General features: G+C 34.4%; 1 protein-coding gene across 1 annotated transcript in view; it reads right to left on the reverse strand.

Annotated features, from left to right (window-relative positions):
• Positions 1-26,641, reverse strand: part of CNTN5 (contactin 5) — a 552,161-nt gene that overhangs the window by 372,057 nt on the left and 153,463 nt on the right. The window contains exon 6 of the mRNA XM_047879464.1: positions 14,382-14,585. Coding sequence (XP_047735420.1) covers positions 14,382-14,585 — 204 coding nt within the window. The remainder of the gene's footprint in view (positions 1-14,381; positions 14,586-26,641) is intronic.

A 26,641-nucleotide genomic window follows, 5' to 3' on the forward strand; every position in this document is an offset into this window, starting at 1 on the left:
AGAACAACAGTCATAAGACTACTAAATAGTCTTGAAAAAAACATAGAAGACACCAGAAAAACCCCATGCTGCAGAGATCAAAGACCTACAATGAGTTATGATGAAGTAAAAAATGTTGTACCTGAGATGCAAAAATAAACTGGATATAGTAACAACAAGGACTGATGAAACAGAGAATGAATGGGTGAAATAGAAGATAAAATGATGGGAAATAATGAAGTGATAAAAAAGAGGGAAAGGAAATTACTAGAGCATGAGGGCAGACTTAGAACTAAGAGATTTCATGAAACAAAACAATATCCTTATAGAGTCCCAGGAGAAGAAGAGTGAGACAAAGGGGCAGAAGGTTTATTTGCACAAATTATAGCTGAGAACTTCCCTAATCTGGGGAAGAAAACAGGCATCCAAGTACAAGAGGCAGAGAACTCCCTTCAAAATCAACAGAAACAGGTCAACACCATGACATATACTGAAACTGGCAAAATACAAACATAAACAGAGAATTCTAAAGCAGCTAGGGATAAAAGACCCTTAACCTACAAGGATAGACACATCAGATTAGTAGCAAACCTGTCCACTGAAACTTGGTAGGCCAGAAGGGAGTGGTAGGAAATATTCAATGTGTTGGCTAAGAAAAATATGCAGCCAAGAATCCTTTATCTGCCAGCAAGGCTGTCATTCAGAATAGAAGGAGAGATAAAGATTTTCCTTAAAAAACAAAACTAAGGGATTTATGGCCATGAAACAAGCTTTGTGAAAAATTTTAAGGGAGGCACTCTAAAGAAAAAAAAAAAAGAGGAGACCAAAGCCACAAAGACTACAAAGGACCGGAGAATATCACGAGAAACACCAACTCCACAGGCAACATAATGGCACTAAATTCATATCTTTCAATAATCATTCTGAATGCACATGGACTAAATGCTTCAATCAAAAGACTTAAGGTATCAGAATGGAAAACAAAAAACAAAAAACAAAAAACAAAACAAAACAAAACAAAACAAAACAAAACAAAAAACATAAGATTCATCTATATGTTGCTTATAAGAGACTCATTTTACACCTAAGGTCACCTGTAGATTGAAAGTGAGGAGATAAAGAAACATCTATCGTACTAATGGAGGTCAAAAGAAAGGTAGAGTAGCCATACTTAGATCAGACAAACTAGATTTTAAAACAAAGACTGTAACAAGAGATGGAGAAGGACATTTTAATCATAATGAATGGGTCTATCCATCAAGAATATCTAACAATTATAAATATTTATGCCCCCAACTTGGTACTCCCATATATATAAATCAACTAATCAGAAACATAAACTCATTGATACCAATACCATAATAATAGGAGACTTGAATACTCAGCTACAACAATGGACAGATCATCTAAGCAGAAAATCAACAAGGAAACAATGACTTTGAATGACACACTGGACCAATAGACTTAACAGATATATTCAGAACATTTCATCCTAAAGCAGCAGAATACACATTCTTCTCGAGTGTACATGGATAATCTCCAGAATAAATCACAAACTGGGTCACAAATCAGCCCTCAACAGGTGCAAAAAGATTGAGACAATCTATGCATATTTTCAGATCACAATGCTATGAAACTTGAAATCAACCACAAGAATAAATGTGGAAAGCCCTCAAATACATGGAGGTTAAAGAACATTGTACTAAATAATAAATGGGTTAAAAGGAAATTAAAGAAGAAATTTTAAAAAAAATCATGGAAGCCAATGAAAATGAAAACACACCAGGCCAAATCCTTTGGGATGCAACAAAGGCAGTCCTAAGAGGAAAGTACATTGCAATTCAGGCCTATCTCTAGAAGCAAGAAAGCTCCCAAATATACAACCTAAACTTATACCTAAAGGAGGTAGAAAAGGAGCAGCAAAGAAAAAGAAGGGAAATAATAAAGGTTAAAGCAAAAATAAATAATATAGAAACAAACAAACAAATAAACAATCCCCCCAAGCCCCACTAGAACAGATCAATGAAACTAAAAGCTGTTTTTTGAAAGAATGAACAAAATTGATAAACCCCTAGCCAGACTTCTGAAAAAGAAAAGAGAGAAGTCCTAAATATATAAAGTCACAAATGAAAGAGGAGAGATTCCAACCAACACCACAGAAATACAAACAATTATAAGAGAATACTGTGAAAAATTATATGCTAACAAACTGGACAATCTATAAGAAATGGAGAAATTCCTAGACACTCACATAATACCAAAACTCAAACAAGAAGAAATAAAAAAAATTAACAGGCCCATAACCAGTAAATAAATTGAATCAGTTATCAAAAATCTCTTGCAGAATAAGAATCCTGGGTCAGATGGCTTCCCAAGGGAATTCTACCACACATTTAAAGCAGAGTTAATAACTATTCTTCTCAAACTGCACCAAAAATTAGAAATGGAAGGAAAGCCTCCAAACTCATTCTATGAAGGCAGCAATCTTGATTCCTAAACCAAATACCCCACTAAAAAGTAGAATTATAGTCAAATATCCCTGATAAAACTGGATGCAAAAATTCTCAACAAGATACTAGCAAATCAAATTCAATAGAACATTACAAGAATCATTCACCATGATCAACTAGGATTTATTCCTGGGCTGCAGGGCTGGTTCCATATTCACAAATCAATCAATAAGATACACCACATCAATAGAAGAAAGGATAAGAACCATATGTTCCTGTCAATAGATGCAAAAAAAGGCATTTGACAAAATATAGCGTTTTTCTTAATAAAAACCCTCAAGAAAGTCAGGATAGAAGGAAAATAAAGACTCCTGGGTGGCTCAGTCAGTTAAACGTCCAACTTCGGCTCAGGTCATGATCTCATGGTTAGTGAGTTTGAGCCCCACATCAGGCTCTGTGCTGACAGCTCAGAGCTTGGAGCTTGTTCGGATTCTCCATCTCTCCCTGCTCCTCCCCTGTTCACTCCTGCTCTCTCTCTCTCTCTGTCTCTGTCTCTCTCTCTCTCTCTCAAAAAAGTAAATAAACAGTAAAAAATTTAAAAAAAGAAGGAACATATCTTAACATCATAAAAGCTATATATGAAAGGCCTACAGCTAATATTATCCTCAATGGCGAAAAATTGATCTTTCTCCTGAGATCAGGAATGAGGCAAGCATGTTCACTCTTACCCCTGTTGTTCAACATAGTACTGGAAGTCCTAGCTTCAAAATTCAGAGAATAAAAAGAAATAAAAGGCATCCAAATAGGCAAAGAAGAACTCAAACTTTCACTCTTCACAGATGACATGATACTCTGCATGGAAAATCCTAAAGACTCCACCAAAAACTGCTAGAACTAGTATGTGAATTCAGCAAATTTGCAGGATATAAAATCAAAGTACAGAAATTGGTTGCATTTCTATATACCAACAATGAAGCACAGATAGAGAAATCAATTGCATTTACAATTGCACCAGAAACCATAAAATACCTGGGAATAAACCTAACCAAAGAGGTAAAAGATCTGCATGCTGAACAATATAGAAAGCTTATGAAAGAAATTAAAGAAGACGCAAAGAAATGAAAAAAAAAACATTCCATGCTCGTGGATTGAAAGAATATTGTTAAAATGGCTATAGTACCCAAAGCAATCTACACATTCAAGCAATCCCTTTCAAAATAGCACAAGCATTCTTCACAGAACTAGAACAAAAAAATCCTAAAATTTGTATGGAACTAGAAAAGACCACAAATAGCCAAAGCAGTCTTGAAAAAGGAAAGCAAAGCTGGAGGCATCATAAATTCAGACTTCAAATTATGTTACAAAGATGTAGTCATCAAAACGGTATGGTACTGGCACAAAAACAGACACATAGATCAATGGAACAGAATAGACAACTCAGAAATGGACTCACATATATATGGACAACTAATCTTTGACAAAGAAGGAGAGTATCCAATGGAAAAAAGACAGTCTCTTCAGCAAATGGTGTTGGGAACATTGGACAACATACAGAAGAATGAACCTAGACCACTTTCTTACATCACACACAAAAATCAATTCAAAATGGATGAAAGGCCTAAACTGAGACAGGAAACCATTAAAATCCTAGAGGAGAAAACCAGGTAGCAACCTCTTTGACCTCAGCCACAGAAACTTCTTCCTAGATAGATCTTCAGAGGCAAGAGAAACAAAAGCAAAAATGTACTATTGGGACCCCAGCAAGATAAAAAATCTTCTGCACAGCAAACAAAAATAAAAGGCAACTGATGGAATGGGAGAAGATATTTGCAAATGACATATCAGATAAAGAGTTAGTATCCAAAATCTATAAAGAACTTATCAAACTCAACACCCACAAAACAAATAATCTAGTGAAGAAATGGGCAAAAGACATGAATAGACACTTCTCCATAGAAGACATCCAGATGGCCAACCGACACATGAAAAAATACTCCACATTACTTATCATCAGGGAAATACAAAGCAAAACCACAATGAGACAGCACCTTACACCTGTCAGAATGGCTAACGTTAACAACTTAGGCAACGACAGATGTTGGCGAGGATGCGGAGTAAGAGGATCTCTTTTGCATTGTTGGTGGGAATGCAAGCTGGTGCAGACACTCTGGAAAACAGTATGGAGGTTTCTAAAAAAACTAAAACTAGAACTGCCCTATGACCCAGCAATTGTCCTACCAGGCATTTATTCAAGGGATACAGGTGTGCTGTTTTGAAGGGACACATGCACCCCCATGTTTATAGCATCACTATCAACAATAGCCAAAGTATGGAAAGAGCCCAGATGTCTGTCGACTGCTGAATGAATAAAAATGAATTAATATATATATATATATACACACACACACACACATATATATATATATATATATATATATATATATATATAATCTTGCCATTTGCAACAACACGGACGGAACTAGAAAGTATTATTCTAAGCAAAACAAGTCAGTCAAAGAAAGTCAAATATCATATGATTTCACTCCTTTGTGGAACACAAACATAACATAGGGGAAGGGAAGGAAAAATAAGATAAAAACATGGAGGGAGGTAAACCATTAGAGACTCTTAAATACAGAGAACCTGAGTGTTGCTGGAGGAGAGGTGGGTGGATGAGATAAATGGGTGACAGGCATTGAGGAGGGACTTGTTGGGATGAGAACTGGGTGATATATATAATTTATTAATCACTTGGTTCTACTCCTGAAACCATTACTACACTGTATGTAAACTCACTTGAATGTAAATAAATTTAAAAAAATTCTTATCTTTAGATAAAATTTCAAATTGTTTTTATAAGTCTGTTTGAGGAGAAATTGAATTGTATGGAATGACTGATTATCAAGGACATCTAAGGAAACCAAATATTCATTTTATTCAGAAATCATCCAATAATTTCTCTTTTTTTTGTCCTGAGATATTTATTTATTCATGTATTTATGCATTTATTTATGTATTTATGCATTGATTTATTTTTTATTATTTCAGGTTTTTAATTAAATTCTAGTTAGTTAATATATAATATAATATTGTTTTCAAAGGTAGAATTTAGTGATTCATCACTTACATATAACACCCAGTGCTCATCACAGCAAGCACCCTCGTTAATATCATTACCCATTTAGCCTATCCATCACCCACCTCCCATTCATCAACCCTCAGTTTGATCTTTATAATTAAGACACTCTTATGGTTTGCCTCCTTCTTCTTTTTTCCCCTTCCCCTATCTATGTTCATCTGTTTTGTTTCTTAAATTCCACATATGGGTGAAATCATATAGTATTTGTCATTTGCTGACTGTCTTGTTTTGCTTAACATAATACACTGTAACTCCATCCACATTGTTGTAAATTACCCAGTGATTTCTTGATGTCTTTGTTTCATTTGTTTCATATCAAGACGATAAGCTTTCCAGAGAGACACAGAAAAATAAATAAAAGATTAATAAAAACCAAATAAATTTCTATATTCCTGCAGAATTCAGCTTCCTTTATGTAGATAAATATATTTGAGTAGGAGTGTTCTTGTACAAAGCTTTCAAGTTCCCTAGGAACTGTCTGTAAATTGAAAATCTGAACAAAAAGTTCAAACTACCAAGAAGTGAAGAGATGAACACAACAAACTTTTGCAAACAGGAATAAGCCAGCTCTAACACACTGCTTCAATAATCACAAATATTGCACAAGACAAGTAATAATATTTTTATCCAGATTTCTGTTTGGTCTTTGCATTAGTTTTTGATGGTCATTATAACAAAATACCACGACCTTGGTAGTTTAGAACAATACACATTTATTCTCTTAAATTCTGGAGGTCAAACTTTAAAACCTGAAGATTAAAGTTTCATTTGACTTAAATCAAGTCTCTCTAGAAGGCAGGGCTACCTTCCCTCTGGAGGCTCTAGAGATAATCCATTTCCTTCTCATTTCCAGCTTCTAGCACTACATTCCTTGCATTCCTTAGTTCCTGGCCTTTCCTCCATCTTCAAAGCACATCACTCTAAACTTTGCTTCAATCATCACATTGCCTTTTCCTCTTCTGTATTCAAATAAATCTCTCTGCCTTCCTCTCATGAGGGCACCAGGTGACTGTATTTAGGGCTGATACTAATCATCCAGAATAATCAAGGTTAATCAAGATTAATGTCTCCATATCAAGATCCTTAATTTAGTCACATCTGCAAAGTCCCTTTACCATACAAAATAACATTTAAAGTTTCTAGGAATTAGAACTGGGACGTTATTATTCCACCTACCGCAATCTTCAAGGGCATGCCATTTTTTATATCTTTACATTGTTCATGGAATCTGTATTATTTAGTAATAAATTAATGAAGCTATGTATAATTTCCTTGTTGGCACAATTCTTGTCTTAAAGTAAACCTGTTATCCACACATAAATTCTCAGCTTATGACTTTGCCTGTAGCTCATTAAAAAAAAAATAATGGTGGGTAAAATAGGTAAAGATTGAGTACACTTAGTTTGATGAGCACTGAGAAATTTATAGAAATGTTGAATCATTACATTATAATCTGAAACTAATATAACACTGTATGCTAATTATACTTTAATTAAAAAAAAAATGCCATCAGATTTCCCGCCACCAAATAGTAAGTTATCTGCATCTACAATCCTTTTACTTTTCTTTTCACTGTAACAACTGATGAAATCTCTAACAAAAGCCAATCTTTCTGCATTCATTCTAAATCTATTCCCTCTCTTTTTCTCAAGTTGGTTCTTCAATTATTCTTGTTTCTATTGTACTTTCCAACTCCAAGAATGGGAAAAGGACTAGGGACCAGTTGGTTTATTCTTTCTTTCCTTCTTTCCTTCTTTCCTCCCTCCCTCCTTCCCTCCCTCTCTTCTTTCTTTCTTTCTTTCTTTCTTTCTTTCTTTCTTTCTTTCATTTCTCCTTATAAATTATCCTCTCTGTACCACGATGGAGCCATTATAGCCCTAAGGAAAGGGACTGGAGGAATGTTGCCTTAGGAAAGATGGGTATAAGAGAAGAGAATAGGAGAAGATCCCATCTGGACTGGAAGAGGAATGAGTAGCCTGGTCCTGTACATAGTGGACTGTGGGGAGTTGCTTTGTTATATCTTCTTGAAGAATTAAACCTATTATCAGAAAGTGGTGGTTCTCTCTATCCCTAGAAATACATTTAATATCTTGTATGATATAGTTGAACAAGCTCAATTTTTTTTGGTTACTACTTGGTTAATATTTGGTTAATATTATATATATATATATATATATATATATATATATTCTATCTTTTCACTTTAAGCCTTATAAAGTTTTTAGAACAGTGCCTTACATGTAGCAATTAAATGTAAATATTGATTACATAAAAATAAACTATCTTCAAAATTGGGCTGGGAACACAAATGAGAGAAGAAATAAAAGTATGAAATTGCCATAATTAAGACAGAGATAGTAAGACTCTGAAGGGAGACTAGAGGGAAGAGTGCTGTGAGAAAGAGGCAGGAGAGTTTTGAGGGAGAGATGTGGCAGCTGTAGGAATGAAAACTTGGCAAAATATAAATGTGGTTATAGAGGAGTGTTCAATAAATTTGTGTTATATGGAATGCCAGAACCATTAATTACCCTACAAACCATTAGTAAAAATTGATATTACTCATAAATGCTTTTGAAACTAGATGTTTGTTTTGCTTTTAATGAAGTGATATGTGAGATTGGCCTCATGGGGCACTCAATGAGAACAGGCAGATCCTACGATACAAATTACATTCAGCATTTAGGGTAATATCATCCTCTCTCATAACTATACAAGATGGTTATTGTATTTGTTTTGCCCTCCATTATAGCTTTAGTATCTCACAAATTATCTAACACATAGTAGGCATAGGATACACATTTGTGAATGTGTGAGGGTGATTTCATACAGTGTCAGCCAAGGAAATCTGATAATGTTACTCATGCACTTCAGAGCTTCTAAAGCTTCATCATCTATGTTTTAGATACATACATTTCTATGTGTATGCCAATTCAAATGATCTTGGCCAGATTTTTTACTTCCTGAACTGCCACTGCAAACAGCTCTGTGCAGGAACAAGTTTTACACACTTGCAACTTAAGGACAACCTGCAAGTGCAGAATTAACTGCCTGTAGTGCCACCCTTAGGGACTGGGAGATGGAAGGTCACTGATAACTCCACAAAGGAGACTGTTCTGAGTGCATTTCATAAGGTTCTGTTCATGCAAGATCATGCTCCAGCTGCCTGTAAAAGTGGTCATGTCTATAATGCAACCTCCTTTACACTGTTTCACTTCTCAACTACACTCCATCCCTCACTTCTGCTCTCTGGGATAAATTACAATTAACTACCACTTATAAGCAAATTTGTTTCAAGGTGTGCTTTAGGAAAACCCAAGCTAAGGCAGTAAATTCTACAGTACATTTTATAAAGTAAAATTTTACTTGTACTTGAAAGGAAATAATGTGCCTATATATATATATATATATATATATATATATATATATAACTTCTATTATTTTTAGAAAGGTCTACTTTTTTTTTCAAAGAAGTATAAAAACACAGTGTTCTTGAAATAATTTTCATAGCTAACTGTACAGTTACAGCAGATTAAACATAATTTTTATATTCAAACCCCTGCAGAGGTGTTTGCCAAGTTTGCAGATATATCCATTACAATGCCTGTCTCTGCATTGAGAGGTTTGTAAAACCCAGCAGGAATTACAGCTGACCGTGCTGCAATAAATGGATTCATCCACAATTGGATTCTATTTTTATTTTCAAACTAACTGTTGAATATATGCCACCTACTTGGGAAAACACTCAGGGATATGTCTTTATTATGAATATACTTTTCAATTATTTTCTTTTTGAAGAGATATCAAATAGTGATATGAAAGTTTTGAATTAAAAACGATTCCAGTCTAATCTATGCCTTTCTTGGAGTAATGTTAAAAGTTTCCTGTTTTTCACACATTATCCTGGTATGAATTCTATGGCCATTCAGTTAGCTCACTATTTTTTAATAGAAATTGTTAACTTAGGTTGCATATAAATGTTAAGTCTGGGAAGCTTAGAAGTTAGTATGGATTGACTGTAGAATTGGTTCCCTTCTGAAGTAGGGGTGAGGCATGATCAGATGAGGTGTGTTGATAGACAGCTCTGCTTTGATGTGAGGAAAAGAAACTGGTTTTCAGGCTGCACACACCCAAATGCCAGAATGAGAAGGTCTCATATTGTGTGTCACCATAACATTAAGTACTTCAGTCTTCCATGAAAAATTCGTTTATATTTTAAGAGATATGTCCTTTGCCCTTTTTGCATGTAGGTACAGGGAAAGAGTAGGATTCTGATATTTCACTGACACCGTTGTTCAACATACATACCTTCAACCGCACTTTGGCCAGTCTTATGCCCCCCTCCTCAACTGATTTCAAAACTTTTTAAGCTTCCACTAGGCACATGGTCCTCAGCCCCTTCTTTAAATCCTTTCAAATTTATTCTAGGTTTTAGTTTTCTCCATCTGTTAAGTCTTTTAATTCACATCCTCCCTTATTCTTCAGAAATATATCACAATGTCTCCTTTGTTAATCAAATATTCCTCTCCTTCATCATTCTTATTGATGATGTGGATTTCCTCTCATAGGGTCTCAGGAAGGGAACAGGCAACAAATACATGAACCTAATCCACCATTTTGAGCTCTATGCTCACATCTTCTTGTTCAATACTCATTTCCATAGACTTTCTTTATATGTCACTTCTACTTTTCCTATTACTTCTCTGACTTTTCACTATCTTTTGTGGGATTTTTATTCTTTACTCTTTCAATGCAATTTGGATTATGCAAGGCTTGTTCCTAAGCTCACATCTCCTCATTTCACACTCTTTCCATGGACTTTCTTAATCATAGAAATGTTTTCATTTACCATGTGCATTGTGATTACTCATGTTCATATTTCAATAATATTATTAAAACTATTAATTATATTTTAGAAAAATTTTAAGAAAAGTCACACTCAAAGTGTATCAAACTCTTATTAATGCTACCAGCCTGCTTTCCTGTTATATTCAATTCAAAGTTTCACTTATTAAAAACACATCTTGTGCAGCATACACATCTAAAAATAGCTCAAAACCTATAAAAATATGATATTAAATGATAACTGTATAGTAATAATTTATAAATGTCTGTTGATTTTCAGCTTTCACAGGTTATGGGAAAGTTTAGAATACTTGTAAAAAGTGTAATGATAAAGGTGGCAGAAAAAAGGACATAAGTGTAATGTAGACAGGGTGAAAGAAAAAGTAGAGATAAAAATATCTTCATGTTGTGTAATAAGAAGTCAATTGTTTTCAAGAGTTAAGAGAACAGTAAAGATTTAAGTACCTTATTAAAGTTAATGGTAAAACTGTTAATGGTAAGCAATGAAAAACTGTTATATAAATACAAGAGGAGGATAGAAGTATATATACTCATATGTATGAAGGAGTCAACAATTATTGTCTAAACTTGATTAAATAAGAAACAGATATTTTCTAGCATTATAGGAGAACCTCATGAAAGAAAAAAGAATTTAAAAAATTGGCTCTAGGAAGTGGGGCTTGATGGGAGGGAGATGTATTTTTTTTTCTCCATCTGCACTTATAAACCATTACATTCATTTGATATTTTTTATTAAAAAAATAAACAGTAGGCAAATAACTACCAAGGAAAAATAACCTTAGATAATTTACAGAAAGAAGAAATGTGAATCTTCTAACTTCTCTTGTAAAGTCTTACATAACTCTGTCATCAAATAATATAACTGAACTTCAGGAAATGTTTTCCACCTGTTTCTTTTTAACTTAAATATGAACCTTAATATAACAGTTTGTTTTATTTATTTTTATTTGCTTTAATAACTTTTTTGTATGGTACTGCTCAAATAATGATTTTTTAAAATACAGATATTCATAAAAGACTAAAAAGTAGTCAACAATGTCAACTGCATTAGTAAATTCAGGTATTATGAAATATATATATATACATATTTGCATATGTATATATATTTGTATACATATTTGTATACAAATTTGTATACATATATATGTTTATATATTTGTATATGTGTATATATATATATATAATTTTAGTAGACACAGTACTGGTTATATATATTTAAAAAACAGTGTAATGTTCTGTAAAGGCCAAAGGAAACAGTTTATGAATGGAGGGACTGGTGCTGATAGGAAAAGGGACAATATAGTAATTCTATTGAAATAGGATGGAGGAGACACAGTGTGGATAGAGATGTAGTTAGATTTAATTTTATTAGTAGGAAGATAAATTTGAAGTGAAGTGTTCTTGGTCGGGCAGTCTTAGTAGGATTGAGAGGAAGTGCTGAAGGCCCATTTGAAGTTGGTGATCATGAATCAACGATGGCTGAAATTCTCTAGCAGCTCTCAGATTCTCAAAGCAGTCACAGATTAAGGGCATAGCTGAATTCATTAGGAGTTGGGATTTTGCCACACAATCACAATAGAAGACAGAGGGGCAAGGGAGTTTGAATAGCAACAAAAAATTATTTTAATTATTCTTGAAATGTTTGACCATGGAAGGTAGAAAGTAAAGTTAAGTGATACATCTGGGCCATGAAATAATAAAAGACAAACAAGTGACTGTTGAACATGGGTGTTGAGCTTATTTATTTATGTATTTATTTATTTAAAAATGTTTATTTATTTTTGAGAGAGAGACAGAGACAGAGTGTGAGCAGGGGAGGTTCAGGGAGAGAGGGAGACACAGAATCCCAAGCAGGCTCCAGGAGCCAAGCTGTCACCACAGAGCCGGTCATGGGGCTCAAACTCAAGAGCTGTGAGATCATGACCTGAGCCAAAGTCAGATGCTTAAACGACTGAGCCACAAAGGCGCCCCTTGGTACTGAACTTTTAAGTACTAGTGAAACTGGATTTGTACATGTACTACTCTTGCTCATATGGTTGGTGTAATGTTTAGGACAATTGCGTGAAAATAAGACAGCCACTGTCAATCTCAGCCACTATCAAAGTGTACATTACTATTACATAAATGGATAGTGTTAATGGAACTAGTTATTGACTAGGCAGCAAATTTTTACAATTTTCAGGCAAAGATGTTTTAAATTCTTAAGTAATTAAGGAAAAAATGCTCAGAAATTTTATGGAAATATAGAGAATCACCTCAATTCTAAACTTTTAACTAAGTACTTTTAAAACTCATATCTATTTCCTTTTTGCTTTTCACCCCCTAGACATTCTCATGTAATCTTGAAGTTGACATACCATATTCACAAACATGGCTTTAACTGTAGTGAGGGAATGCACAATGATGACTTTAAAAAATTTTTCTAGCCTTCTTTTATGTGTATTAGACATATATATCTAAATTCCTACTGCATATTTCCACATGGATTTCCCAAGATTTCAACTCTTCATATTAAAACCTGAATTACTCACATTTATCAACACTGCAATCTATTCCTTCATCTGTGTTATTTCTTCTTATGAAGTGAATCATCACACATTCAATGAACTGTGCCTAAATTTCCTCCTACTCTAGAACTTGCCATTTAATTAATTATTAAATCTTAGTAATTTTCCCTCTTTAACATCCTGCATATTTTCTTCTCTTCAATGACATTACCACTGTTTTCATTCTGTCCCTTGTCACCTCTCAGCTGGTGAATTTCAATAGTCTGAATTGGTTTCCCAATTTCTCTTCTTTTTTCCAAGCTATTTCTCCATGCCATTATCTAGCTGTGTGAATTTGGCAAGTCCCTTTATGTATCTAATATTAGCTTCTTCATCTCTAGACCGGATATTGTATTTGTTCTCTCTACCAAATAAGATGTGTGTGTGTCACACACACATATGTTATATTATATATAATATATAATAATTATATATTATTATATTATGTATTATATGTATATTATATACATACATATAGTGAAGTCTAAATACATAAAATGAGAAACTAAGCAGTAAGATATACACACACATATATATACATATATATACATACATATAATGAAGTCTAAATGTATAAAATGAGAAACTAAGCAATAAGCAAAAATCTTGTGATGAAACTCTGGCCATACACTCCACCGGCATATATTCTAAAACTAAGCATATAAAAAAGTAATGTTGAAATAGATTTTTTAAGCTTGGCAATCAATCAGGATTCTCAAGCTCACTTCTTAATAATGCCTTCATGGATTTTTTATTGCATGACAGAGCAAGCCACATATCATATATCAACTGTAATATAGTATTTGACTTCTTTAATGCAATTCTTAACTGTAAATGTCTATAACTACAAATGAGGCATTTAAATTTGAAGATACTTTAGATAGATGGCAATACCTATAATTAGAAAATCATAATTTTGCCTGAATTGCACTTAAAAGTTAAAGTTCCACCTGCTTCCATTATTGGGAAAGTAATAATAACAATTATAACTATTCCATGAAGTATTAAAAGCTGAACATTCAATTTGAAGGTAGCTACAATAAAAAAGTAATGAAAAATGAACCTATAAAATGTTTGCAATTCATACGCATATGTTATATAGAGGCATTAAAGAGCAAAGAAAATAACTAGTCTTTATTACAGTTGATCTTTTCAGATGCTCCTTTTTTTTTTGTCATTAGGATAGCATTATGGTTAATATCTCTCATCCAAAGATCATCACTTTCCTATGCCAAAATTTTTATCCTAAGGTATGCATAATCACAGACTAAAACTGTAGAGTTCCTAAATTTAGTAATTAAAAGATTTTTGCATTAGGCTTAAATGTTTAGAAAAACAATAATACATCTTTATTTTTCACATTTTAGGTGGCTGAACCATTTTAATCCAGGCTATGCAACTTACCATCATTACGTAGAGTGAGTGGTGTTGGAGGACTAAGTACTCGAGCATTTGTCACTGTGTTTTTCACCAGACAAATATAGCTGCCAACATCTGATGTTTGGACTTTAGATATATAGAGGTTGCCTGTCTCCTGGGAAATGAACCGCCGGCTGTCTTCCGCCACAAAGGAAGGGAACTCATTAAATACCCAGCTATAGATGATCTCTGAAAATACACAAAATTCAATTGTTGAAAGACACAGATTATTTTTTTTTAAATTTTTTTTTTCAACGTTTATTTATTTTTTTTGGGACAGAGAGAGACAGAGCATGAATGGGGGAGGGGCAGAGAGAGAGGGAGACACAGAATCGGAAACAGGCTCCAGGCTCTGAGCCATCAGCCCAGAGCCCGACGCGGGGCTCGAACTCACGGACCGCGAGATCGTGACCTGGCTGAAGTCGGACGCTCAACCGACTGTGCCACCCAGGCGCCCCGACACAGATTATTTTAATAGCAGTTAAAACTCAAACAAAAAATCCTTTACTAAGTGTTAGGTATATTGCAAGGCCATACACATTGGATCCACATATCTATATAATTTAGCATTTTATGCTAAAAGACTGTTATTCTTAATGATTACAAGAAGATCAAAAATATTTCTTAAGGATGCTTAGCCTATATTCATTCATCGATTCATCCATCCATTCAATTCCAATGTGTACTGAATTCATATTAGATAATTGGCACTGTGATAGCACTGAAATTAAAAAGATGAGAAAGACAGTTCCCCATTCTAAAAGATCAAACTAATGGGAGATTTATGCAAACCTATCAATCAATATGGAATAAAGAAATAGAGATATTTACTCTGTTTTAAAGAAGGCATGGGAACAGGATACTTAAGCAATCATATTGGTCAGTAAAAACTTCCGGAGATAAGAGACACTAAGCTACAATATTTACTCACTTATTTAACAAATATTGGCTTATGGTCACAATAGAAACCAGGTATTGTTGTGTTTGTTTATTTGTTTGTTTGTGAGAGGGAGAGAGCATGAACAGGGGAAAGGGGCAGAGGGAGAGAGAGAGACAGAGACAGAGAGAGAGACAGAGAGAGACAGAGAGAGAGAGAGAGAGAAAGAGAGAGAATCTTAAGCAGGTTTCATGCTCAGTGTGGAGCCTGACGTCGGGCTTGATCCCATGACCCTAGGATCATGACTGAGCTGAAATCAATAGTCAAACGTTCAACCAACTGAGCTATCCAAATGCCCCCAGATATTGTTCTAAGAAGGAAAGAAGTTTGTATTCTCAGTCTGGAGTTTTCATTATAGTGGGAAGAAACCAAGAATACACAAACAAATAAACATCAAGTGGTGATAAGTGCTGTGAAGAAAACTAAAGTATATTAAAAGAGAGAGTTATAAGGGTGAGAAGGACATGTGAAATTATATTTAAAGTCTTTCACTTACAATTGGATAGAGAAGACACAGTGTGAGGACAAAGCAGGAACCAGGAGGAGGGGAAGCAGGAGGAATAATGTCCACTAGCTTAAGAGGCTATTTTCAACATAGCCATGAAAGATATAAATGATTTGCACTAGAATGGTAGTGGCAGTGATGCTATTGTTTCTTGTAAAAAATTGGTAGTAGAGCTGACAGGAATTGCTGATGGATTCATTATGAAATGTGAGACAAAGAGGGACCAATGATTTAAGTTTTGGGCCTGAGTCACTGAGCAACTAGAAGAATGTATTTGCTTTTACTAAAATGGGCAGACTTTTACTAAATGGGCAGTTCTTTAGAGACGTGGGTGGAATAAAACCAGGAGTTTAGTTTTGGCAGATTGAATTTGACATAATATCTGGTGTCAAATTAGAGAATTGATAAGGCAGTCATACATTTGAATAAAGAGACCAAGAGAGGAATTTGTGTTTGTGTTATAAATTTGGAGTATTAAAAGGTTAGTTTGACTTGGCCAGGTGAAGAGTGTATGGTGTGCTGAATGTATTCCAGTCAGAGAAGACAAATGAGAAAATTCATTCACACAAGGAATTGGATAGTATGAATGGACCACCACAAACAGTTTTGTGTTATTAGACTCATAATTTTGAGGAAGGGAGTGGTAAGAGGAAAGGTTGGGGAGATTAGTGGTAAATCCAAATTACTAAACACAGATTAACATGGTGTGTGTCTGTTATATTAAGAAACTTGTGCTCAATCTTACATGTAATGTGGTACCACTGGATGTTTTTCAAGAAAGGGTTGACATAGATACATATATTAGTAGGTTATTCTGGTGATTCTGCAAAAGTTGGATTTAATTAAAAGGAAGGTTGCAGCAGAGAACAATAGGACAATATTGCATACTGAAAGTGAAGGCTGAAGAAATCTGAATCAGAACCATGATCATAACAATGAGAAGAAAGATGTTGATCCAAGAAATATAGCAGAGGGAAGGCAAAGAGAGAGAAAAATAGTTCAGGAATACTCTCACGTTTCACTTGAGTGATTGGGAAGAGCATAGTACAAGAAATTCAATGGAAATACATGAAGTCAAACTAGTTTGAGGAGAAAGATAATTGGTTCATTTTCAGGACATTTTGAATTGGAAGTCTGTGAGGAAAATCTGGTCAAGGAGTTCTAGCAGTTGGCAAATAGGTGTTTGAAACACAGGAAAGGAAATCTGAGGTGAAGGTTAAATTTGGGAGTTGTCAGTATATTGGTATTTTTGAATCCAAGAAGGGATGAGATTAATCAGGAAGAGTAGATATGGTGAGAAGACACTCTGGGAAGCACAAACATCTAAATAAATGTAAGAAGGGGCTCCTGGGTGGCTCAGTCAGTTGAGCATCTGACTTGATTTCGGCTCAGGTCATGATCTCATGGTTTGTGAGTTTGAGCCCCACATCGGGCTCTGCTCTGATAGTGAGGAGCCTGCTTGGGATTCTCTCTCTCCCTCTCTCTCTCTCTGCCCTTCCCCTGCTCATATTCTCTTTCTCTCTCAAAATAAACAAACTTAAAAAAATGAATTAACTAAATAATGGTACAAAAGTGTTCAAAGGGTAAAAGGCAGAAACTGTTGGAAAGACTCAAAGGGAAAAACATGCAGTGTTATAGGTGCCAATGGCTTAACCAATTCCACAAGATTAAATAATGTCAAATAAGGAAAAAAAGCCCAATAAAGAAAAATTTTACTAAAGATTGGCTTTGGGGTATCACTGAATAGCAACTTCAATAGCATTCAAATCTCGATAAGCATTTGAACTATCTATGTTATGATTGAAAGAGCAGATTCCAAGGCCCCCTTTCTCCTACCTACCTACCATGGGTAGTTAAAAATAAATTCATCAGTCTGGCCGTATATACTTTCCAATGGGGAACCTGGCATTTATTCAGCCTTTCTGGATACTCAAGCAGAGACTTGAAGATTACCCATTCATATTGAAAGTCAGTGTAACTAATTTTGAAACTTTATATGTTGATGATTAACTTTTATTACTCTCCTAATTTATTACTATTATTTAATTTTTATCTTAATGGAACCAATACAATATTTACAGTAAAGTAAGTCATTAATTTTCATGAATATGTGTTTAAGAAAGGTGGTGTCATCATAGACTAACTTTTGAGAGGGATAAAAAACATTTTCATAGGCATCATCTTAGGCAGAGGTATTCTATACAATCAGTTAATAAACATTAAAAATGGTATTTCTTCTGTCGTGAAATTTTCCCCTTCCCCCATGTATTTTCTTCACTTAGTTAAATTTATTAGGACTTTCAGAGGCAGTGTAGCCAAGTCCTGACTCAGCTATTTATAATTTGTTTAAATTAAGCAAATATCCAGCTAACTCTTTGAGATTCAGTTTTGTCATCTACAATGAGAATAATGTTGTCTGTTTCACAAATTTGCAAATAAAATAATTTAACCAAGCACTTACCAAGCAATAAGTATTTATGATATGTGAAAATTAACATTTCTGATATCCTCTCCCCCCATTATTAGGTTAGGAGCTTTTTTTTAATGTATTTCACTTAAATATAAGGAAAAGATCAAAGAGGATCTAAAATAACACTGAAAGAATTAAATATTTTTAATTTATTTTAGTTTATTTTAATTTATTTTAGTTTAAATATTAGTCTGTTTTTCATAGAAAAACTTCAATTATGATTGAATGTTAATTCTAAAAATTAGCAAATACTTATTATTTCTAAGTCATATAATACAGTTTTAAAAGATGCTTGAAAATTCTGAAATGTTATATCACATTAACTTATAATTACAGTACACATATACAATATAAAAACTTTAAAATATTTTATCAAATGTTTTACAACACAAACTGTTTTTTAGAGTTGCAGTTACCCATTTGACTGTCTTTAGTCCACTTGATATTTTTTTAAGAATTTATTAATGGCATCCATGTGACTTTACTCAAAGAAAACCCAGAGTATAATTAAAGTACTTCATTCTATTCTTGCATTACTCAACTAGATTCTAAATTCAAGGACTTCTCACATTTAACAATATGAGTTCTTCTAATTGTTATAGTAAGAATTTCATTTGTTGTTCACATATCACTCACATACATTTTGATATTTTTCAATCTATTTTAAATTATATTTTATTGGAGTTATCTCAACTTTTGGCTTGTATTACTTGAAATTTGGGGAAAGAGAAAGCAGTGAACAATTAAAGACTACCATTGATTGAAATACTATTTCTTATAATGTTATTGAGTCAATATTTTGTAAAATATTTTCACAATAGGAAAAAGGTATATAAAACTGACATTTTCTCAAATTTTACAAGTAAATGAGTACTTGGGGATTAAAAATGTTTATTTAGTTCTTAAAATAAGTTTACAGTTTTGCATAACAAAGCATTTCACAATGCCAAGAAGGATAAAAAGTAGAAATGGTATACAATAGAAAAGGTGACAACCTGAATTTATTTATTTATTTATTTAAAATTTTTTTTTTTCAACGTTTATTTATTTTTGGGACAGAGAGAGACAGAGCATGAACGGGGGAGGGGCAGAGAGAGAGAGACACACAGAATCAGAAACAGGCTCCAGGCTCTGAGCCATCAGCCCAGAGCCCGATGCGGGGCTCAAACTCACGGACCGCGAGATGGTGACCTGGCTGAAGTCCGACGCTTAACCGACTGCGCCACCCAGGCACCCGACAACCTGAATTTAGATTGAATTTCCTCACTGTGCCAAAAGTGGAAATATTGAACTAGGTTAAATCTTTTAAGATGACTACTTACTTCCTCCTATAAGGATTTTTATTTTCTATTAGCATTTTTAAAATATCCTTTTCAAATTTTCCTTTGTTATCATAAAAAAAAACAAGCATTAATTATATTTTTATTAACATATCAGGGCCTGAGGGTTGTAAAATTCAGTAAGATAGTGAAAGAGTTGGCTTTGGTGTCATAGTCTAGTTTCACACACCACTTCGTTTCATGTAAATTGTGTTTTGCCTTTAAAAAATCAATAAAAGTTGATTTGTTAAGTTTTAAGATTTTAATATTGTTGTTCATTTCAGAAGCATATTGAGACTAGTTGGTCAATTGTGTTTTCCCATTTGTAAAAAGGTTCTCTTTAATAGCATGTTTAACTAAGACAATTAAGAATGTTTTAGAAGTTCTTCATATAATTCTTTAGTGAGTACTATTTTAACAAACAAGACTACCTTTTGAGATATCCTCTGCACCCTAGTTTATGAGAGTCTCTCTTAAGGATGCTTCTTTATTAGATTCATCCAAGGGCCACATTTTGGATATACTTTCTTGAGATCATCTTTATGTTAATTTTCACTAGTTCATTTTTGATACTATGTGATAGTATACATTTGGCCTACAAGCACATGTGTTGTGAAAGCTTGAAAGTTCGGGTTCTCATGGGGGACTTTTGTCTTTCTTCCTAAGTCAGTGAGAGGCATTCTAGTTCACTGAGGGCAAAGCCAATTACAGGCCTGGCTTGGTGGAGACATTGCTATTCTAACATCCCCTTTCAGGCAGACCCAAATACTTGTGTTTTGTCTCAACATAAGCATTTATCTTCGAGCTGCTAGACTCTAAGGTCTATTTCCATAACACAAATAATCTTATGAGGCTTCCCGGATCTCCTCAGGATTAACACTATTCCTAGATCTTAGTTAGGATTTCAGCCCTGTATTTTCGTTGTTTGTTTCTGACACCTGGGGATTTCCATTTCTTCTTGTGATCTTAACTTTAGATTGAAATTTTCTTTATTATACTCGTCATTTTTAAAATTTTGGTAACAGGGAAGTTTCTAGGTGGGTTTTGTCTATTGTCCTAATTGAAGGTCCAGGTTTCATGGCTTTATGCCTTGCAGACTTTCAACACAATTGCCGTAACTGATTCAGTGTCACAAAACAGACTATCTTGTCTTTACGCCCCTGGAAAATAAGATGATTACTTAAATGATATATTTCCACGTCTACAGAGTATGAAAACATGAGTACGCATGAGGAACAATGTTCATTTTTCAAAACTGCAGTGCCATTAATGAAACAAGTTTGAGAAAGGGAATGAAATTACGTACTAGACTCTGAAGTCCTTGAAACAATTTCAATGAGTAATCTATATGATTCATTTCAATATCCTTTAATATAACTACCAGTTTTCTTCCTAACGATGTACGTACACCTTAGAAGCTCTGGGTCAAAGTATTGGAGAGAACACAATGGATATAGTATCTGAGTTGTTCGCTGACCCAATTAATGTCCCTCTCCTAGGAGCCAACTTTCTTTATCTTTGTCAGCCATAAAAAGGAAAACCTTAAAACCAGAAGCTTCTCTATTTTTATGATATGTGCAATTTTATGGTTTGAGGTAACTTTTTCAAAATGATGGATACTATTTACCAAAATCCCTGATCTTACCCTACCTATTGTAGCTATTCCTGTAATAAGTGATTTAATGTTATATCTGTCAAAGAACTATAATTACAATTTGTTCTTTATTACAAAAGTATAATTTTTAGTTTGCTTCTTAAATTGTTTGTTTTATACTTATAGTTTGATAATTTTTGCATTATTTTTTACTGAATGTTGCTTGGTAAAGTATCTGTCATATGCATTTTAATTTCCTTGTAATAATTTGTTTGAACAATTACATCATCCATTATGACACTTCTCCCTCCTTTTTCTTCTTTGGATGAACAAATTGATGTGAAGATACTCGAATAGCAGAACTTGTAAACTACTGGCAGAAACAGTACAGCTTTAAAAATTGGAACTACAATTATTTTGTTTATATAGAAAGCTTGCAGCATTTTGGTTTTATTTATTTATTTTTTTAATTTTTTTTTCAACGTTTATTTATTTTTGGGACAGAGAGAGACAGAGCATGAACGGGGGAGGGGCAGAGAGAGAGGGAGACACAGTATCAGAAACAGGCTCCAGGCTCTGAACCATCAGCCCAGAGCCCAACGCGGGGCTCGAACTCACGGACCGCGAGATTGTGACCTGGCTGAAGTCAGACGCTTAACTGACTGCGCCACCCAGGCGCCCCAGCATTTTGGTTTTAAATTAATAACATCATGAAGGAAATTATAGAGAAATGTCCTATCAATCATCCATTACTACTAAGCACAAAGAGATGCAACCTGAAATTAGTAGGAAATATCTTTTTATATTGCTGATTTATACCTTCATTGTGATAACAAGTGCCACATCAATTACTCTTGGCAGGGCAGAGACAAAATCTACTTTTTTCATCACTATATTCTCAGAATCTAACAGGATCCTGACATGTTTCTGCTCAAAAATATTTGATGTATAAATGGTCAGGATATTATATATATATATATATATATATATATACTTATAAAATACATATGTATATATATGTAAGTATTTTTATAAGTCTCTACATTTTATTTTATTATTATTTTATTTATTTATTTTTTAAATATAATTTACTGACAAATTGGTTTCCATACAAACCCAGTGCTCATCCCAACAAGTGCCCTCCGCAATGTCCATCACCGATTTTCCCTCCCCCCTCAACCCTCTGTTTGTTCTTAGTATCCAAGAGTCTCTTACAGTTTGCCTCCCTCTCTGTAACTTTTTTTTCTTCCCCTCCCCCATGGTCTTCTGTTAAGATTCTCAAGATTCACCTATGAGTGAAAGCATATGGTTTTCTTTCTCTGACTCACTTATTTCACTTAGCATAATACCTTCCAGTTCCATCTACGTTGCTGCAAATGGCATGATTTCATTCTTGCTCGTTGCCAACTAGTATTCCATTGTATATATAAACCACATCTTCTTTATCATTAGTCAGCTGATGGACATTTAGGCTCTTTCCATAATTTGGCTATTGTTGAAAGTGCTGCTATAAACATTGTGTTATATGTGTCCTATGCATCAACACTCCTGTATCCTTTGGGTAAATTCCTAGCAGTGCTATTGCTAGGTCATCAGGTAGTTCTATTTTTAATTTATTGTGGCCCCTCCACACTATTTTCCAGAACAGCTGCAGCAGTTTGCATTCCCACCAACAGTACAAGAGGGTTCCTGTTTCACCACATCCACACTAGCATCTGTAGTCTCCTGATTTCTTCATTTTAGCCACTCTGGTCTGAGGTAGTATCATGATGAGTGACGTTGAGCATCGTTTCATGTGTCTGTTGGCCATCTGGATGTCTTCCTTGGAAAAGTGTCTATTCATGTCTTCTGCCCATTTCTTCACTGGATTATTTGTTTTTCGGGTGTGGAGTTTGGTGAATTCTTTATAGGTTTTGGATGCTAGCCCTTTATCTGATATGTCAGTTGCGAATATATTTTCCCATTCTGTCGGTTGCCTTTTAGTTTTGTTGATTGTATCCTTTTCAGTGCAGAAGTTTTTATCTTGATGAAGTCCCAATAGTTCATTTTTGCTTTCAAACCCCTTGCCTTTAGAGCGTGTCAAGTAAGAAATTGCTGCGGCTGAGTTCAAAGAGGCTTTTCCCTGCTTTCTCCTCTAGGGTTTTGATGGTTTCCTGTCTTACATTAGGGTCCTTTATCCATTTTGAGTTTATTTTGTGTATGGTATAAGAAAGTGGTCTAGTTTCATTCTTCTGCATGTTGTTGTTCAGTTCTCCCAGCACCATTTGTTAAAGAAACTGTCATTTTTCCATTGGCTACTCTTTCCTGCTTTGTCAAAGATTAGTTGGCCATACATTTGTGGGTCAATTCAGGGGTCTCTAGTCTCTTCCATTAGTCTATGTGTATGTTTTTGTGATCATATCATACTGTCTTGATGATTACAGATATGTAGTAGAGGCTAAAGTCTGGGATTGTGATGCCTCCCACTTTAGTTTTCTTCCTCAATATGACTTTGGCTATTTGGGGACTTTGTGGTTCCAAACAAATGTTAAGATTGTTTGTTGTATCTTTGAGAAGAATACTGGTGCAGTTTTGACTGGGATTGCATTGAATGTGTAGATAGCTTTGGGTAGTATTGCCATTTTAACAATATTTATTCTTCCAATCCATGAGCACAGAATGTTTTTCCATTTCTTTGTATCTTCTTCAATTTCCTTCATAAGCTGTCTCTAGTTTTCATCATACATATCTTTACATCTTTGGTTAGGTTTATTCCTAGGTATTTTATGGTTATTGGTGCAATTGTGAATGGGATCAGTTTCTTTATTTCTCTTTCTGTTGCTTCATTATTGGTGTATAAAAATGCAACAGATTTCTGTACATTGATTTTGCATCCTGCAACTTTGCTGAATTCATGTATCAGTTCTAGCAGACTTTTGGTGGACTCTTTCAGGTTTTCCATGTAGAGTATCATGTTGTCTGCGAAAAGTGAAAGTTTGGCTTCATCTCTGCCAATTTTGTTTCTTTGATTTCATTTTATTGTCTGATTGCTGATGCTAGGACTTCCAACACTATGTTAAACAACAGTGATGAGAGTGGACATCCCTGTCGTGCTCCTGATCTCAGGGAGAAAGCTCTCAGTTTTTCCCCATGAAGGATGATACTAGTTGTGGCCTTTTCATATATGACTTTTATGATGTTTAAGTGTATTCCATCTATCCTGACTTTCTTGAGGGATTTTATTAGGAAAAGATGCTGAGGGGCGCCTGGGTGGCTCAGTCAGTTGGGTGTCCGACTTCGGCTCAGGTCAAGATCTCACGGTCCGTGAGTTCAAGCCCTGCGTCGGACTCTGTGCTGACAGCTCAGAGCCTGGAGCCTGTTTCAGATTCTGTGTCTCCCTCTCTCTCTGACCTTCCCCCATTCATGCTCTGTCTCTCTCTGTCTCAAAAATGAATAAATGTTAAAAAAAATTTAAAATAAAGAAAAAGAAAAGATGCTGTATTTTGTCAAATTCTTTTTCTGCATCAATTGAGAGGATCAAATGGTTCTTATCTTTTCTTTTATTAATGTGATGTATCACATTGGTTGATTTGCAAATACTGAACCAGCTCTGCAGCCCATGAATGAATCCCACTCGATCGTGGTGAATAATTCTTTTTATATGCTGTTGAATTCGATTTGCTAGTATCTTATTGAGAATTTTTGCATCCATATTCATCAGGGATATTGGCCTGTAGTTTTCTTTTTTGCTGCGTCTCTGTCTGGTTTGGGAATCAAAGTAATGCTGTCTTCATGGAATGAGTCCAGAAGTTTTCCTTCCCTTTCTATATTCTGGAACAGCTTGAGAAGGATAAATATTAACTCTGCTTTAAGTGTCTGGTAGAATTTCCAAGGGAAGCCATCTGGTCCAGGACTCTTATTTGTTGGGAGGTTTTTGATAATTGATACAATTTCTTTAGTAGTTAAGGTCTGTTCAAATTTTCTATTTCTTCCAGTTTGAGTTTTGGTAGTGTGTGGGTATTTAGGAATTTGTCCATTTTCTCCAGGTGGTCCAGTTTGTTGGCATATAATTTTTCATAGTATTCCCTGATAATTGCTTGTATTTCTGAGGGATTGGTTGTAATGAATCCATTTTCATTTGTGATTTTATCTAATTTGGTCCCCTCTCTTTTCTATTTAAGAAACCTGGCAAGAGGTTTATCAATTTTGTTTGTTTTTTCAAAAAACCAACTCTTGGTTCCATTGATCTGTTCTGTTTTTTTTTGGGGGGGGATTATATATTGTTTATTTCTGCTCTGATCCTCATTATTTCTCTTCTTCTGCTTGTTTTGGGGTGTGTTCGTTTTTCTGCTTCTAGTTCCTTTAGTTGTGCTGTTAGATTTTGTATTTGGGATTTTTCTTGATTCGTCAGATAGGCTTGGATTGCAATGTATTTTCCTTGTAGGACTGCCTTTGCTGCATCCCAAAAGATTTGGATTATTGTGTTTTCATTTTCATTTGTCTCCATATATCTTTTAATTTCTTCTCTAATTGCCTGGTTGACCCATTCATTCTTTAGTGGGGTGTTCTTTAACCTCCATGCTTTTGGAGGTTTTCCAGACTTTTTCCTGTGGTTGATTTCAAGTTTCATAGCATTGTGATCTGAAAGTGTGCATGGTATGATCTCAATTCATTAATATTTACTGAGGGCTGTTTTCTGACTCAGTATATGACCTATCTTGGAGAATGTTCCATGTTCACTCGAGTCGGGAGTATAGTCTGCTGCTTTAGAATGAAGAGTTGTAAATATATCTGTCAAGTCCATCTGGTCCAATGTATCATTCAGGACCATTGTTTCATTACTGATTCTCTGTCTAGATGATCTATAGTATTAAAGTCCCTTGCAATTACACATTCTTACCAAGAAGATTGTTTGTGTGTGATTAATTCTTTTATACATTTGGACGCTCTCAAATTTGGTGGATAGATACTTATAATTGTTAGCTCTTCCTGATGGATAGACCCTTTAATTATTATATAATTCCCGTCTTCATTTATTATATAATTAATTCTTTATTTATAATAATTCTTCTTTAATTATTATATAATTCCCTTCTCTTGTTATAGCCTTTAATTTGAAGTCCTGGTAGTCTGATATAGGTATGGCTACTCCAGCTTTCTTTTGACTTCCAGTAGCATGATAGACAGTTCTCCATCCCCTCATTCTTTGATCTGAAGATTTCCTCAGGTCTAAAATGAGTCTCTTGTAGACGGCAAATAGGTGGGTCTTGTTTTTTATCCATTCTGATACCCTATGTCTTTTGATTGGAGCTTTTAGTCCATTTACATTCAGTATTATTATTGAAAGATATGGGTTTAGAGTCAGTGCGTTATCTGTAGGTTTCATGGGTATAGTGATGTCTCTCATAATTTGTGGTCCTTGCAACATTTCACTCACAGAA

The sequence above is a fragment of the Prionailurus viverrinus genome, chromosome D1 (genome assembly GCF_022837055.1).
Source record: "Prionailurus viverrinus isolate Anna chromosome D1, UM_Priviv_1.0, whole genome shotgun sequence".
NCBI classification, from domain to species: domain Eukaryota; kingdom Metazoa; phylum Chordata; class Mammalia; order Carnivora; family Felidae; genus Prionailurus; species Prionailurus viverrinus.